Source organism: Thermobia domestica, chromosome 6 (assembly GCF_964235325.1).
Source record: "Thermobia domestica chromosome 6, izTheDome1.hap1.1, whole genome shotgun sequence".
Taxonomy (NCBI): Eukaryota; Metazoa; Arthropoda; class Insecta; order Zygentoma; family Lepismatidae; genus Thermobia; species Thermobia domestica.
This window is the reverse complement of record NC_137459.1, coordinates 186,421,204-186,439,575: the sequence shown is the minus strand read 5'-3', so window position 1 is coordinate 186,439,575 and position 18,372 is coordinate 186,421,204. Positions and strand designations below refer to the sequence as shown.

At 36.3% G+C, this 18,372-nt stretch overlaps 1 protein-coding gene across 1 annotated transcript in view; it reads right to left on the bottom strand.

The window, feature by feature from the left end:
- Positions 1-18,372, bottom strand: part of LOC145688362 (delta(24)-sterol reductase-like) — a 143,417-nt gene that overhangs the window by 8,582 nt on the left and 116,463 nt on the right. Inside the window, exons 8-9 of the mRNA XM_081762510.1 lie at positions 16,155-16,352; positions 13,971-14,149 (exon numbers count right to left, since the gene is read on the bottom strand). Coding sequence (XP_081618636.1) covers positions 13,971-14,149; positions 16,155-16,352 — 377 coding nt within the window. The remainder of the gene's footprint in view (positions 1-13,970; positions 14,150-16,154; positions 16,353-18,372) is intronic.

Sequence of the window (18,372 nt, the reverse complement as noted above, 5' to 3'; positions counted from 1 at the left end):
AAATGTATTGTTTGCGCGGATGTGTGTGTAGGGCAGCAAAAATAGAGACAGCACGTTATGGAGTATTGAGAAGGCGTGTCATTTCTGAAAGTGGTATGAGTAAAATTGCGAGCAGGAAAACCAGTCGCAGAATGGCATGAAATTCTGCAATATATATCTATATATCGAAGAATCATACATACCACGCGTCAATGAAGTACCTATGGGAATTCATTGATGCGTTATATTGCAATACTGAGGGAAAGGTGAAAAACAACGACAAACAATAGCTACCTGATGTATCCGATCCAAGCTAATACATACCCATACCCACAAACACCCCCACCCTACCTCCATATATATATATATATATATATATATATATATATATATATATATATATATATATATATATATATATATACAGTACAACCCCTCAAATCCGAACTAATTGGGGCTGAAGCCAGTTCGGATTTCGGGGGGTTCGGATTACCCGGGAAATAATATTACGTACTTATTTCGTCACTGAATTGACGGTAAAAAACGACTGAGGTTAGACAGGGTGGCCCAGTGGTCGAAAGGGCAGTGACCTTGACTGGCGGGTGTACACTCATGTCCAAAATGATTGGAAAAACACCCGTCAGCCACTCCAAACGACGTGATGTTCATGCGACGCTGGCTTGGAATTGCCTCCGCGGGAAGATTTTTTAATCTTCGACAGTTAAAGATAACTGACTTCAAGTGAAAAATCAGTGCTTGTTTAATCTTGTGTTGCTATTTTTCGTGTGAATCGTAAACCAGTTAACCTAAAAATTTTTCATTGTTTTGGATTTTTTCAAATACGTAAGTAAACGTAAACTATTTCCTATTTTATCTAAACTTAACTGTATTTTATAAAGTTTTAAATAAGCATTAAGTCTAAATATGTTAAAACCTTAAAAAAAACTAAATTTGTGTGATTAAATCTATTTTTTTCATTTTCCAGGTGTAGTAAAATTTTTCCCCCTGAGAACGTGTTCGGATTTGCCGGGTTTTCGGATTTCCGGGGTTCGGATTTGAGGGGTTTTACTGTATATATATATATATATATATATATATATATATATATATATATATATATATATATAGAGAGAGAGAGAGAGAGAGAGAGAGAGAGAGAGAGCAAAGACAGATATACGCGAGCTCATGTGTGTGTGTCAAGGTGTAGAATTGTGGAGTCTGCGTCCTGTGCACCTAGATAAGCGCCACGGGCGGCAACTGTTGGAATTACAAGTTTCCATTGCCCTATTTGCTGCGCTGCGATCGGAGTGTTCAGTTGTGTTGTGCCACAATCAAACCATAGTTAAGAAGTGCAGATATCAATCGTGAGTTTGCAACTGTTTGTGCAAACATATATTAACGAACTGAATAAGACATAATGCCGAACGGCCAGTGTGATTGTTGTAAAACCTGGCAAAGGAAATCTACGGCTTTTCGTACCTGTTCTAACAAAACAATTATATCGATCCTGAGAAGTTCTAAAAACTGCGATATACAGAGTAGTGCGAAGTTGTGCTCGAAATGCAGATCATATGAATGTCGTGTGCTTCGTTCTCGAAGCATTCCTATGCCTTCGTCTGTTGTACAAAGAGATCGTGCGTCTACGAGTACTGCCGTTGACGCCACTTGTAAGAGTCCTAAACTAGAGTTAGCAATACCTCGTTGTCACAACTCTAATAGCTATTGTATAATATGTAAGCGTAAGAAATACTTAGTGGCTGTACCAAAAGCAGCTCGAACGCAGGCTTTTACAGAAACGGGAATCTATATTTCGTCGGGAAAACGCTGCTGTAAAACGCATCTTACAGAGTCGGTATTCCGTGAGGAGGCTCTGCAAGCTGTACGCCCTGTAAGTGAGAAGACAACAATGTCTGCGAAAGATATTGAAAGTCTGATAAACGATATCAGAAACGTAGCACAGAAGAAAGGTATCGATTTCGACTCACCGGGACGACTTTCCGAGTCCGATTATTATACTCTTATGGGTATATCAATGTCTGATTTTAACTGTATTTATGACCTAGTAAAGTCCAAAATGCGTTCCTCAACACAGAGATCCTCTCGTACTTGTTTGGCAGTGTTACTTGTAAAGCTTCGAACGGGTCTCTCGAATGGTGTTCTGTCCACATTATTCAATGTCAGAAAACGAAGAATGTCATCTTCTGTGCACTCTGCACGTGAGGCTTTGACGCAGAACTTTGTTCCACTATATCTTGGAACGGAACACATCACCAGAACACAGGTTATTGAAAACCATACGAGGCCTTTAGCACGACGATTATTCATTCCCGACGACGACAATGATACTGTAATACTTGCTGCTGATGGCACGTACATTTATATCCAGAATAGTTCCTACTATTCCTTCCAGCGACGATAATTCTCGTTACACAAAGGAAAACCTTTGGTGAAGCTTATGATGTTGGTCACGACGACAGGTAGTGATGAGCAAATGCAAGACCAAGACCAAGACCGGGGTGGTCTTGGTCTTGGTCTTGGTCTTGCACATCGAGTCTTGGTCTTGGTCTTGCAGTGGAACCCTTGGTCTTGGTCTTGGTCTTGGTCTTGCACACCCAGTCTTGGTCTTGGTCTTGGTCTTGCATGCAAGAGTCTTGCAAGTCTTGCATTTAAGAAATCTCAATCTTTTCATAGGTAAATTTTACTATGGATATAAGGGATAATAAACTCTACAATGCACCAGTAGTGACGGAAATACAATATATGTTTCTAAATGTAATATAATTTAACGACGTGTAAGTATGATGATAGTGTACAACATAGGTGATGACTTTTTTTTGGGGGGGGGTGCCTACGCTTCACTACTTATAAGATATGCCCAAATCACAACGTTTCGTAATCTTATTATATTTTTTAACAGATCCAAAACTCCACTGTTTCCCAAACTGGGGAGGCTACCCCTGAGACGCATGAAAGAAAATCAGGCGACACAGATTATTGAAATACCATAAATTGCAAAATTATTTTTACACTCTAAAGGCGTCAGATTTTTTTTTTTCGACCACGATTAGCTAATCCTTATATTAAACAAACTTCCAATTAAATATTAAAACTTTGTTTTACTGATTCCAATATGTACTCTATGGGGCAGAAACATTCACATTACGCAAAAGCGATGAAAAAATTGCAGACTTTCGAAACATGGGCATAGAGAAAGAAAGGAGAAAATTGGCTGTGTTGAACGGAAAACGAATGAGAAGGTGTTAGAAATGTTAGCAGTATGGGAAAAGAGAAGAATTTTAGATATTGTTAAGAGAAGAAGAGGAACTGGTTAGGATATTAGCTGAGAGGAACTATATTGTGAGGGACGTGCTAGAGGGTATTGTGGAAGGAAAGAGAGGGAGGGAGCGAAGCAGACTAGTTGAAGGAAGGTATTAAAATAGAAAATTGCTACGTCGAGACGAAGAGACTAGCTGAGGACCACTGAACGTCGAACCTTTTCTCTTGAAGCAAATAACCTGCCAATAATGACAGAATAGCTATTATGATGATAATAATATGTTTAGTAATATTGACCCCAAAAAAGAGGGAGAGAACATTAAAATAATAATGATTATAATCCAACCGTTTAATACAATATTTTACAATAATTTGAGTGAAAACTGAAAACGACTCAACTGTCTATGTCTTTTGTGTAAACTCAATTTATATAAATACTGTTGACCTGTATTAGAAATACAAAATAATGGCATCAAACTCCAAGTTTTTTTGAAGTCTCACTTGTGAACATGGATTACTAGCATCAATTACCCACTTCGTTGCGTTAAACTATAATAATAATAATAATAATAATAATAATAATAATAATAATATATTTCGGTAGTCGGTTACTTTTTTACTATTAGTAAAGCGCTCTCTAATATCGGTCATTTTCGATTATATTTATGTTTCTCTCCCCTCCTTCTTCCCCAAGTTACGAGGCTGAATTTGGTCTTAAACAGTATAGGAAGTCTCAGTATTCAACTCAGCAACCTCGAAAATTATGGATTCGACACTAATATTCGTCATTTTTGATCATTTTTATATATATCTCCCCTCCCCTTCGCCAAGCTACGGGGCTGAATTTTGATTTAAACAGCATCGGAAGTATCATTGTTTATCCCAGAGACCTCCAAAACTATAGATTCAATTTTAATATCGGTCATTTTCGATCATTTTTAAATATCTTTCCTCTCCCTCTCCCCTAAACTGCACCGTCAAAGTGATATGACAAAAACCATTTCAGGTCTGATCCTCATCTATGTTGAAAATAAGATCGAGTTCGGTCGGGTGGTTCAAGAGTTATTAAATTTTATTTATTTATTTATTTATTTTTACATTTTCCATCCCCTTCCCCTTCCCTAAGTTCTACCGTCAAAGTGATTTGATAAAACCACCCCAAGTCCGAACCTCATCTATGCTGAAAATTTGATTGAGATCGATTGGCTGGTTCAAGATTGATGAAGTCACAAAGACAGTCACTTAAATTTTTATTTATTTATTTATTTTTTTTTTACATATATCTCCCTCCTCCCCTACCCTACGTTGCACTGTCAAAGTAAAATTATAAAAATCGCTCCAGGCCTGAACTTCATCTATGTTGAAAATTTGATCAAGATCGGTCGGGTGTTTCAAAAGTTGTTAAGTTTTATTTTATATATACATATATATATATACCCTTTCCCTCCTCCTCCCCTAGGTTCTACCATCAAAGTGAAACAAACTCTAAAACTTTCCAGGAACTTTCCTTATCTATGTTGAAAATTTGATCGAGATCGGTTGGGTGGTTCAAGAGATTAGGAGTCACAGAAATAATATAGATTTATTGTTGTAGTATAATGTTACATCGCTGAATCCTCGATGTGCCGTATACCTAAGGAGGCTAAAAGTTATATTGATAAACAATTGCTCAACGCATAAGCATTCGCCCATGAAATCAAACTTCCGGTCACATGCACTAAGTTTTTGTCAATGTCATGAAAATGTTATTTCGATATTAATTTTATGAGCACACATTAAAAATTTACAACGGATGCTTGAGTCTCGGAGCCAAGGACATACCCATGTAGTCGACAACTATGGTGTACGGTATTACCAATGTTCAATACTGCACTTCTCTTTAGTTTTGGAAGAAAAACACCACTAATATGTTTTGAAACGAAATGAAATATCTAGTTTAACGTCCAACGATTATGCATCAAGGCTAAGGGAGACAGTAATGGTGAGAAATGAATGAAATGGTGGAATGAAGAAAGTAGGATGAAACAGGAAAACCCACGCACACGGTGTTTGCTCACCAAAAAGTTCCCATGGCGCAAGCTAGGATCCAACCAGGGACCCGTATAACCTCATGTGACTGCTCTACCACCGAGCCGGTACTTGTGCAAGACTCTTGCGCAAGAGTCTTGGTTTTGGTCTTGGTCTTGCAGGTATGGTCTTGGTCTTGGTCTTGGTCTTGCACCCCTGGTCTTGGTCTTGGTCTTGCATCGGGATTCCTGGTCTTGGTCTTGGTCTTGGTCTTGGTCTTGCATGCAAGACTCTTGCAAAAACTGCAAGACCAAGACTCTTGCGCTCATCACTAACGACAGGTTACATTTTGGATGTCTTTGGACCTTACTTCGCGGATTCAAAGAAATATATGACGCTAACATACTCACTCATATCTTAAAAAATGATGCACACAATATCAAAGAGTGGCTGCAGCCAAAGGATGTTCTGATTGTTGATAGAGGCTCCCGTGATTGTTTGGCACTTCTGGAAGAAATGGGTCTTGTAGCTGAAATGCCTCGATTCCTCAATAAGCAGCCACAGTTTACAATAGCGGATGCTAACGAGGCGCGTTTAGTGACGAAAGTTCAGATGGGTCGTCGAAGACGTTAATGAACAGTTGAAAAACTGGCGCACATTGGATAAAGTGGTACCCAATACGCAAATACCTTATATTGGTGACTATGTGCGAATTATATGTGCTCTTCTCAATGTTTTCTATCCTACAAGGATTCACAACACCGAAGATGGAATAATCGCTCAGCGGATGCTGGCTTTAATTAAAAAACCTAATTACTTAAAACAAATGGTCGACGAACAAGGCTGGACGCAAAAAAAAAAAAGGCAATTTGGGCTAAGTTAACCGATACAGATCTTCAAGATTTTCCACGGCTAACTTGGGATGAGCTACGGCAATTAACTCTTGGCAGATATCAACTTAAAGCCAATCTTACACTCACGAGCACTTAAGTGACGAAGGTATGTACTCTCTGTACATACACCATGACGATGCTTCTGTTCTCCGAGTTCAGTTACGATCACGATACATAAGATCCAAAACCTATAATATTTGGATCAAAACAGAGCAAAGTAACATCGCACACATACAGTGGTACTGTCAATGTAAAGTAGGCGCACGGGTCGTCGGATGTTGCGCGCATGTTGCTATGGTTTCTGGCTTACTGGCGCCACAATTCCACCGCAGTTAAAAAAACAAGTCTATAATATACTCATACACTACAAGATGCCGCCGCTGCAGGATGGTCCAGTGGCGATTCGGATGACGACAGCAAGCACGATGCCTAATCTACAAACTAGCTACAATTGTCTCCAGCTGTCTGATTATTATCTATACTTGATTATTTTCGATGTAATATATTGATCTCATCGTCGTAGTAGACTTCATTCTTCTTATTCTTGCCGTTAGTGTTCTATTTACTATTGCTTTCTCGGATTCCAACTCATGACATTAGTCTTTACGTTCTTTCATTAACACACGACTTACGTCTTTGTTTATTATTTTTATCTCTCCCTTATAGTGCTTTCCGTCAAAATATATTTGTTTTCTTATTTTTATGAGGTATACTATTGAAAACCATGCATTTCACGTCTCGGGCCTGATGGGCGAAAAATGGCCCTTATCAGCCCACCTCCTTTAGTTACAGAATTTAATATAATATAACGCAAGCACTGTAGTTACAATGTAGACCATTGTTATAGCGTAATCATAACACAAATCCTACTCCATCTACCGTCCAACTAATTTTGGTTCACCTTGTATTGTATACTGTGACGGTTTACTGTAACTTAAACTGTCTTGTTTCAATCTAATTATTTCAAAATGGATAATGATTATACTGAACATGAACGTGCTTTGCTTTCCATTATTAGACCAGAGCCGTAAGCATATATAGATTTAAATAAGTATTTAACATTTGTCGATAACGCTAAATGTAAACAATTAAATTTTATAATTAAGAACTATTTTAAATTATACTCTATAGTGTGCCGGAGGTTCGATTGCATTAATTAGTTTAAATAACGCAATTATATTTTTATCTCGAGGGGCAGATGGAACTTAATTTGGATTCCGTGATTACATACGATTAAATAAAATTTTGTAAAACAAACTATTTATAAGAAATTGCGAAAATGTCTTTACTCTTATGCTTAGTTTAATTTTTAAAATAAAGATTGCAAAGGAAAAAAAATCTAGGGTTGGCTAGACAATGCACAAGAGCGCCGATTTCTCTGTAAATTTGGGGGGGGGGGGCATTCAGATGTAGAAGGTATATATGTATGAGAATTTTAAGACAAATTGCATTCAAATTATGCCAAATATTGTATATTCATAAATACAATAGAGGCTTACATGAGCTTTGGGGGGTCCCGGGTCCCACGGCCCCCCGGGATCAGCGCCCTTGACAATGCATACGAATATTATTTACAAAAGTGTAAAATAAATTTAAATTATTCCTGATATATTTCATTAAAAGGAACTATAACTTTTATTTATGAAAATTTATTTTATTTATGTTGCAAATTATTGAAATAATCAACAGAACTTGAGTCGAAGCCATCGTAACTTATAAATCGTTTGATTCTTTGTACCTATACGAGCAAAATTGTGTGATTATACCTTTCGGACCCAGGTCATTTTTGGCGTTTTCCTACATTTTCAGTTAGTGACTTATTGCTCAAAAACCATTTATTCTATTGATATGGTTAAGGCCTTGTTTTTTAGAAAATGGATGTGGCAATTTTTTTTTGGTATAAGTTGTATTGCAGTGCTGCCAACGGGTGGGAAATTGTTGAGGGAGATGTATGGTGAAAATTTACAAAAAATTCCCTAACCGAATTTCAAAATTTTTTGTATCTAGCACCACTGCTGCCATATGGGTTCAAGTCACCAAAAAAAGTTCTTTGGTGTGTTGACAAGGTACAGTGAAATCCTGAAGTCGCTGGCTTCTATTCAAAGAGGGAAAGAAAAAAATTCTCTTTCATTATACACATGAAATTTTGACACTTTTTACGCCTCAGAAGCAAAAATCAACAGATATACCTGGGCTATAGCTTCTCTAATTATCCTATTGAAATTTTTGTAATGCGTTCTCTAGGGCAAAGACAAAGCTTTCAGGTAGTGGTACGTTTGTTTCAATGTAGCCAGCTTCGATTCCCGGCGGGAGCTCATGTGGTTCGGATTCCACGTTAATCAGTAGGTCCACGTCTCATATAGCCTCGCTGCTGAAAGAGACGCTAAACTAAAATCAATTCAACTCAATGTAGCCAGCAAGAGGGTAATAATAGAGGGAAAAGGGAAATTTTCCGAACTTTTCACCTAAAATCAGGAATTAATTGTTTTGGCTGGAAACACTGCCATCAGACAGACGAAGACTATCTGAAAATAGACCTTGGTACCCAAGAATATATCCTACAAGTATCATGGCGATATCTAACAAAGTAAGCATAAAATTTAAAAAAATCTCTCATCCTACCTCAGAAATTCACCATTTTCTTACCATTTACAGAACATGGTTTATTATAAACCTCAACTGTACTTCCCCTAATTATTCGACTGAAACTTTTTATCCTGCGCTGTGTAGACTAAGGGCAAAGCTTTTAGACACTGGTACGTTTGTTTTAATGTAGCCAACAAGAGGGAAATCATAGAGGCAAAAAGATAATTTTCCCAAAATTTTCCTCTAAAATCTGGAATTAAAATTTTCTGTAGCTGGCAGCACTGCTACCAGACAGACGAAAACTATCTTAAATTAAACATTGGTACACCACCAATATATCCTATAAGTATTATGGCGATATTTAATGAACAAAGTTTCTAATTACCAAAAATATATTACGGTAAAGAGAAAAGTAGGGAAAAACTAGAAAAATCAAGGCTTACAACTTAAATACAATTTTTCGTGCGTCTCCTAATTACCTCATTGTAACGATCTGTACCCGCATTTGTTCAGTAAGAACTAATGTTCAATTGGCGTAAGCTGACTTGCACTCGGACATATAGGTACGGATTTATAATTAAAAATTTCGAATTTTTTCCCCAAATTTAGGGAAATTTTAATTTCCTTGATTGGCAATACTGCGCGCAGGCCCGTCCAATTGATGTCAACAGTTAGGTATCCATCCGAGGTATCTACCTGACAAGTCTTAAGGGGGTCTCTCTACAACGAAGGAAGCTACAGGGGAAAAAAGTAAAGGAAATTCGAAAAGTCTCGAATTTTTGACTGGGGTGAAATTTGAGAAGGGAATTCGACACCAGAAGAAAAAGAAATTAATATGAGAAACTATGGTCCAACCATATTTGGCAAAAATAAATATCCCGATATCTTAATTAGTGTCCACACAGGAGCAGATGAAAAAAGTGACACACCCGTGTGTGCAACTTTGGCCACCTGGGTCCGAAAGGGTTACGAGTGTACATTTGATTATATTTTTTTGACTACTAACCCGTGTTGTTGTAGTTATAGTCTCGACTAATAATAACATCGTTGTCGTAAACAATAACTTTATAGGAAAATTTTCTCTCCTTTTTACACCTTACTTCCAACACTGTTGGTGAGAAATGCAGGGTGTTTCAAAATGAATATCGGGGTTTTAAGTCTTCGTAGTACTTACATTTTACGCACAATTATAAACAATATATCAAGTAAAAGTGCACCTCAAACAGTCTTTGCTACAAGTGTTCGATGTGGGATTCATTCGTCACACGGCACACATCTAGTCGATAGGCGAGAAATGCTCATAAACTTTCCGCCATATGGCACAAAACACATTCAATCTACGGGAGTCTCGTTTCAACTGTAATCATCTCCTGAGGACTTGCTGACGGCCAGATGCAAACATTATGAGTGCTCACATTAGCTCTTAGGTGAAATGTCGATTTATTACTGAAGACGACTCGATCCAGAAAATCTTCATTGTTAGGCAGCAATATTTCACTTGCGAAATTGGTACGTAAACCGTTGTCTGTAGTCTTTAGACCTGTAGCAACTGCAAACGATAAGGACGTAGTTGCAAGCGTCTCCTTAATGTACTTCACACAAACGGTTGCACTGTAACTACAGATTCAGTCTTTATTAAAACACAAAAATCTTTCTGCTCTCTAGTCTCCATCTTTGCTACTTGCTCTCTCTAACGGCAGACAGAGGAAACAATGCATGTGCATGCTTGCGTGCAAAACTGTTTGATTTGCCTCATTTCATATAATATTTATAATTGTAAGTTAATTGTAATAGATACTACAAAGTTTCAAAACCCTAATATCAATTTTGAAACACCCTGCATTACTTCAAATTGTGTCGTCATATATTCATGACTTGTATATACATATCATCAGGGCCGGCCCTAGGCAATTTGTCGCCCCGTGCAATGGCTTAATTTGCCGCCTCCCCCTTTCTCCAGAAAGAACAAATCTTAAAAGTCATGATTTTACGTATGCTACTCCAGCATGAAAACGAAGGGGAGGGTAAGTGCAGTTGCACTCAGAAAGGCTTAAATACTTACTAAAAATATAATACAGTTGTGTCCGTTTTTTTCTTTAAATATTAATCTAATATGATAGTGAAAGATAAAGCAAACACACCTGCAGAGGAAAGATGGTAATCCTTTTTGTAGAATTCAATATCGAGCTTCAATCTCAATGTATCAGTTTGCAATTCCAGTGCAACTAGCTCTTTTATCTTTATTTCTTGATTTTTCTTCTACATCTGTTAACACTTTTTTTAAAAAAAAAACTTGTTTCTATTTTCAATGATAAGGAACTTGTTTCTGACAAAAACAAGATTAGTTGTCATATCAAAACTGTGATAACTTACTAAATGGAACAGATATTCGCTACTATTCGAGAATTGAATTCTTGCATTTGACAACAATCAACAATTTGTTCTCGGATTTATTTGACCTTTTGCTTTAGCATTCTCCATGTGACCTTAAACTAATGCGACCTAAACATAATTTATGAATGTAGTATTCAAAGAGAAGGCCAGCTTAGTAGATGTAACTCCCATCATCATGAAGTCTGTTTTCAACAAGAAATATTTCATTTAAATGACGGAAATTGCCGGACCCTCCAAACTTGCCGCTCCATGCAAATCCACGTTTTGCATATATGGTAATCCACGCTCTGCATATCATATATATCTAGTCGACAAATTATTTATATATGATATTGAGAAAAATACTATTAGGCAAATTAGTATTAGTTTTTACCTTTAGACAAGTTATTTGAATTTTATACTGTTCGTGACATTATTTTCGTACTTATTAAAGGCCTGCTTTCACGGAAAAATAAAATTTAATTTCTATTTTTATTTCTTAGTTGATATTGATGAAACTCGAATTGTTAGTAGGTATGCTATTCATATAAATTGTAAAATATTTGTAGCGTATCAGTATCTAGTGTTTAATTTATGTTGCATTTTACGGGGATTACACCTACATAAAAATATTTCATACTTAAATAGACGTAAGATGCATTACAAATGAGTATTTGAAAAAAACAACGAAATTTAAAAAAAAACGAGAGGCGATGTTTTTTTCCAAAAACAAACGTACATTTCTGAAAAAATACGAACGTTTTCTCTTCTATTTACAACACTACTCGTAAGGCGTCCTACGCTAATTCAAAAAGCAGCGTTGCCAGTTCAACAGGTTCTCTTGGACCCTTACCATACCAACAATACAGTATCGTTAGGAAAAGGATTTGAGGTGTTTGAAGTTGCCTCACACAACAACGTACATGTTAACCGTGTTATTTTTCGGTGCCCTTACATTCCTTAACATAGTTTACCTAACCAGTGTCGAAACTATAAACGGCTGGTGCAATTGGAAAAGTGTCACCGTTTTAGACTGAAAATCACCTATTTGAAACATATTTTCTCTCTTTCCGTTTTTTTTTTTTTTTTTTTTTTTTTTTTTTTTTTTTTTTTTTTTTTTTTTCATAACGGATTTGGCCTATGATCCCAGACTTCGGAATATTCTGTATATAATGGCAAGAAAATATCACAAATATGACGTTGAAAGCACATCCACTGACCACGTATGGCTGGCTAAAATAGTCGGCCAGAGTCCTTCATGGGTTCTTGCAACACGAAGTTTAGTGCGTATTTGATTTCAGTACACAGAAGTGGGGTAAATTTCAGGAGAGACATATAAAGAAATAATGTTCTTTCCAGTTTTCTTTAGTTACACGACAATGAAATACTGATGAAATTAGCTAAATTATAAAGAGGAAGAACTAATCTAAATTCTCTGGCGCTGAAACTGATAAAGACCTGTGGCCAGCCTCAAGGCACACGTTCAATTGAGTGATGCTTCCGTCATTACTTCTGTATTTCTGGGCTGGACTTGTCAATTCAGGCAGTTTTCCAATTACCTTATGATGCTGACAATACCGAGAAATTTTAGTGCTCTCACCTGGAACAGAACCAGCAACCACGAACAGCATATTTGTGCACGCTAACAACTCGACTAACCAGGAACTCAGTAATATTTTTTTTTAAAAAAAGGACTTTAACATCTACTATATTTTCTAGTGATTCCTATTCACATCCAAGTATGGTGAATTTTGAAGCATAGATACTAACGAGAAAGAGCTCAGAAAGATAAAGAATACATTATGTAAATAATTTGCTGAAACGTTATGCAGAGGTAAAGGTATTTTTTTTATAAAGATTTATTGAACAGAACTATAGTTCTTATTTTCTTATGACAAATTACTTTTAAAAAACGTATGACACTGAAATCAGAAATTAAGCATACTACATGTAAGTAGAACCTATTTTCGATATCACTATACTAAGAGAAGATGTTTGATCCGGCTAAGTCCTCCCCTAATCTCTATGGTATTGATAGATATTTCTATCAGTACAATAGACAGCCGTCTCATCTAGTTCGGACACGCGTGGCTAGTAGAATAATCAGTCATATTCTTAATAAAAGTGATAAGAATTCAAAATATGTATTAAATATTAATACATTTTTATTTCTTTCAAAGTTAAAATATATTATTTTAACCCCGTTTGTATATACCAAAGATAACAAAAGGTTACGAAACTAGTTCTGTAACTCGACAACAAATGGCAGTACAGGGCTACACGTACGATCACAAGGTGACAGAACTTTCAAGCGTCTGCGTGATAAGAATCTTCATTCCATGCATTCATCAGAAACTCTGCAACTGGTGCAACTCTTACCACGTACGTTACCTCGCTTGCGTCTTCATTATGGACATCAAAGTGAAACAAAGGTGATAGCCGAAAAAGGCGAAGGTGGTCCGCGAAATTGGAACGCCTTGTATGAGCATTTCAGTGAACCATCTATACCTTTTTTTTATTATGTGTCAAATATGTCAATTTTTTTGAAACACGTTTAATTATTTTAATTAAAAGTATAAATACAAAATGTTGTCTCTAACTTCACGGGATTTCGAGATTGAAATATTATAATAATTGCATCTCTCATTTCTCCTCTTCCATTTTTTTAGTCTTTCCTTAGTGGTACCTTAAGTTACAAATCCTATGCCCTATCAAAATTTAAAGTTTCTACTGCAAGCTGTTTGATATAGACGTTGATCAGTCACACAGTCAGGATTTCTTTTATAAATAGAGATGTATTATTATAGTGTTTAGTAGAATTTACATTACAACATGAATAATATATACTATACTTACCCATTTACTTTCCACACAAATGCTTCAATTCTTCTTGTAGTTTCTCTAGGCTGATAATCTTTATTTTTCGGTACGCCGTATATTCCAATATCAACATACATTTTCTCTGCATCACTAGGAGGGTGAACCATGCCTGGATTATTTGGTAATTTGAAGGGGCATAACCACAGTGGATAAACCTATAATAGCTAAGTTCTTTTAGTACTGGTAATAAGTTTAAACATTATGTATACTATACATCAAGTAAAATTATTGACACATATGGAAGTGCTACTTAGCCGACCATTTGAAATACGTAAAATATCAACACAGTGCAGGAGCTATTTCGTACATTGGGGTTGTTAGTATTCGTAGCAGGTTTGAACAGCAACAGTCTATTCAAATATTAAAGTTCGAATTTTAAATTGTTCAAGCACATAAAGAAAGTAGTTTTTGTCTCCAGTAGCACATTAACCTTTCCCAGGCACTAAACATTCTTATAACCTAACTGAAAATAAATCAAATATAAATGTATATGACAATTGGAATCAAACATAAATGTTCTCCTTAATTACTTTTAATGAAAATTATATTTAGCAGTAGAATTACTTTATTTGCTTGATGTATTTACTTGTTTTACTTCAACATATCTCAAGGTGTCATCTCTCAATTTTGTTCAAATGAATTATGTCTCTTGTGTCAAAATAAAACATCTAGTTTATCGTGTTGTACTCAGCATATCTGTCGAATATCATTTAACCTATATAAATAAGTGGCGCATTTGTACTTCAAATCACCTTGTGATGAATTTTGTGTTGTTTGTTGTCTAATCTTGTAATCACTAAAGTATGTTAGTTATTTGATCCTGAAATAGTTTGGTCTCTCACAAATTTTTAATACTAAAAAGTTGTTGGCTGTGATGAGCATTCTGGAAATTGCATCCTCACAACAGATGTTTAGTTATGTAGCTTCGTGGGACTGTGGCTGTCGTAATAGGCCTTTCCAGGTGCTGATTGAGCTCCACAGTCACTTGTTTCCGCATTTGCTCTACGGTCCTGGTGACAATTCTCTTCGATCTGTCGTGAATATATAGTTAGCGAACGCATCTTTAACGCGGGAGACCCGGATTCGACTCTTGGACAGAGCATATGTACTTTGAATCCCACGATAATCTGTAGGTTAAGGTCTCATATTGCCTCCATGTTGAAAAGGACGCTAAACTTATCAACCAACCAATCTTCAACCTCTACCACTGAAACTTCTCTTCCGCCCACTATTATACTTCACCAATTTCGTTTGCCATGTGTTATGTTGGCTATCATCACCTTGAACACTGTTCCTCGCAACACACCTAACATACTGGTCGTCTTAGATCAGGGCCGTGCCGTGGAAAATCAGCGACCGGGGCAAGAGTATACGACGGCGCCCCCATACATATATTCCAAGCATTTTTTCCTATCTTTTTCCTTTTTCCTCCCGAATTTTCACCCCCTTACTTTGGCGCCCGGGGCCGTCGCCCCGCTCGCCCCCTCCACGGCACGGCCCTGTCTTAGATATACTTGCGTCAACTGGGAGAGGTCTTCCATTTTGTATCACTGCCGAATGCCAACTTCTGCATATGCCTCCGATCTACTGAACCTAACGTACTACCTGACGATCACGTAGCACACCACTAGTAATGGCCAGGTGCTCCACACACACATTTAGTCTTACCACATACCGTAGACATTTTACGTATTGAAAACTACAGGTGTTTCCACCAGTTTGATATGACTGCTGAAACCTGCGAATACAGCTGCCGACGAGGCGCATTTCTTGCCGTCGTGGCAGACTAATGTCGAATAACACATTTTCACTATGAAATTGTAGTGGTCTGTTCTCCGTTCGTTTATTGTAATTCGTTTATTGTAACTACGGGGATTGTTTGTGACACTTAATGGTGCCAATAATCATATCGATATGCTTCTCTGCACTACACGTTCAGAAAACTGTCCGGTTTATTGCCTGTCACTTTTATGGAGTTTAATGGCTATCAAGTATGTTTTTATTTAAAATCGTCTCCAAATTTAGAAAAGACGTTACCACTAACGAATCTCGAAGTCTACCACTAACGAATCTTTTGGTAGCATGCAGTAACTTTAAGCTATTAAGAAATTAAGTTTTATATGGAGTTAGAAGATAAAAGTAAAGAAAGGAATCACTAACCTTTACTTCATTATCGAAGAGCAATATAGAGTCCTTTAAAGCTTCTATTGGTATTAGCATATCTTGAATAATGTGGTTATTCTCGTAGAGTTCCTTGATTGCTGATGTTTGAGTTAACTTCAGGAAGGACACTTTTAGAGGCATCATCCAACCTAACAAGTAGCGGAACGCAGGATGGTTTCCGAATGGAATAATGTCCTGGAAATAAATTTATGTTAGAATTGCAATATTTACTATATTTCTGCAGCATAAATGCTATAGAAGCAATATATATTATTAGACCAAAAGTTTTATGTTGTTTTTAGTGAAAGAGTGTGCATATTAACCGTATTATTGAAACCGTAGTTGTACAGATTTAAGTTTTGTATATTTCCTATGTATAAATATTCCTATATATTATGTATAAGTATAGTTTGTAAGGTTAAAGAATGGTTAATTAAAAGAAGGAACTCACATTTATGAACTTTATTATAAACTATTTATTTATGTGTTCATGCTTTGAAAGATATTCGCGAGTGAACGAAATTGACTTATATAATGATAGTTATTATGTTAATTTTTGTTAAGATCAAACTGATCCTTGCAAAGCTCGAATAGTATTTGATAAATGATTGACTGTGCCAGTGAAATAGTTTTTTTTTGTGACTGTATTACTATTTAAGTACAGTAGAGCGTCGATTATCCGAACGTCGGTCAACCGAACGACCGCTTAACCGAACTGTTTACTCGCTCGCTTAAAGGATTTTTTTAAACGTTAATTTTGTGTACTGTGTGTATTGTTCATGCAAAATGCGTATGTAATATGTACATATTTTTGTTTAATAAACTGTACCACATACTATATATTCCTACTAAAGTTGCCTTTGTACGTTACTTTGTAATACTTAAAGAGATGCCTGTTTTTATGAATAAATTTACTGTACAGTACTTCTTTTTGGCAAATAAACATGTACAGTTCGATTATCCGAACAAACCAGTTTTCCGAACACCCATGTCCCCCAATTACTTCGGATAATCGACGCTCTACTGTAATAATATTTATACAATCAAGAGCGTACTTTGAAATCTTCCCATCTCGCCTAACGCCTTATCAGCCATCGATTTCTTCAAGGTATGAACTTTCACCATTTCAGGCGAGTCGGAAACTCCCATCTTGCCTATACTATCCCATCTCACCTAAAATGGTGACTAGGGAATAATTATTAAGGTTTCTTTCTTTTTTTTAACTGTGTGATACCAACTTACATTATTAGAAGCTCATTCGCTGCAGTTGAAATCGGTCAAGGAAAAGCGGCTACAAGTGGGTATGTTATCCAAAAGTTTGAAGTTTCTTTATTTAAATATTCCATATTGAAATAATGTGACAAGAAAATAATGTTTCTCTATAACTTTCACCAAAATTATTAAATTTTAATGCAACATGGAGAATATTCTCTCTGAAGCTTATCAATAATCCCCAAAGCTTCATTTAAAAGTCTGTCAAGAATGAAATAATTAATTAATCTGCTCTCCTACCATGTAAAGAAAACTAACTTGCACAATATGACTTTGAATCAATCAATACTGCACATATTCCTTCGAGGCTTTCAATGATTTCTACTGCATGAAGTTAAAATCAGAAGAGAATAAAAGAGTGGATTTACCCTCCCTCCAATTAAATGATATGTTCCACGATAAATAAAATATTCGTTTTAGAAAAAAAAATAGCATATATTTATCTGAGGCTTTCCAATCATACCCACTGCTTGGGTTTAAAATTACTCGAATTCGAGAGTAAATTTACACCCTCCTACACGATCTAGGAAATATGTTCCTTGATAACTTTCCTTTTTTAAAAAAAGTATTCGATTTTGATATAAAATGGTGTATACGTTTTGTGTTTTAGTGTATATATTTGCAGTTAAATTTAGTCAACAATTAGGGAATTAATTTACAGCCCTTCATCTTCTGCATCAACCCGTTTCCACGCCCTCCTTTCCCTAATTTTCTCCAACATCTATTCTGTAACCCACGGTTTTTTAGCCGCTTTATATGTTCGCGGTAACCTACTACTTCTTGTACAGCTTGCTGTATGCAAAGTTTAATATCGCCGCTGCGAATTGAAGAACCGCTATATGACATTTTTATCGAAAATGAGTTATGTGGTGCAAATAAACCTGAAAACTGTCAGGCAGCGTCCCTTATAATGAGATAAGTGAATCTTGTTTCGCCACAACAA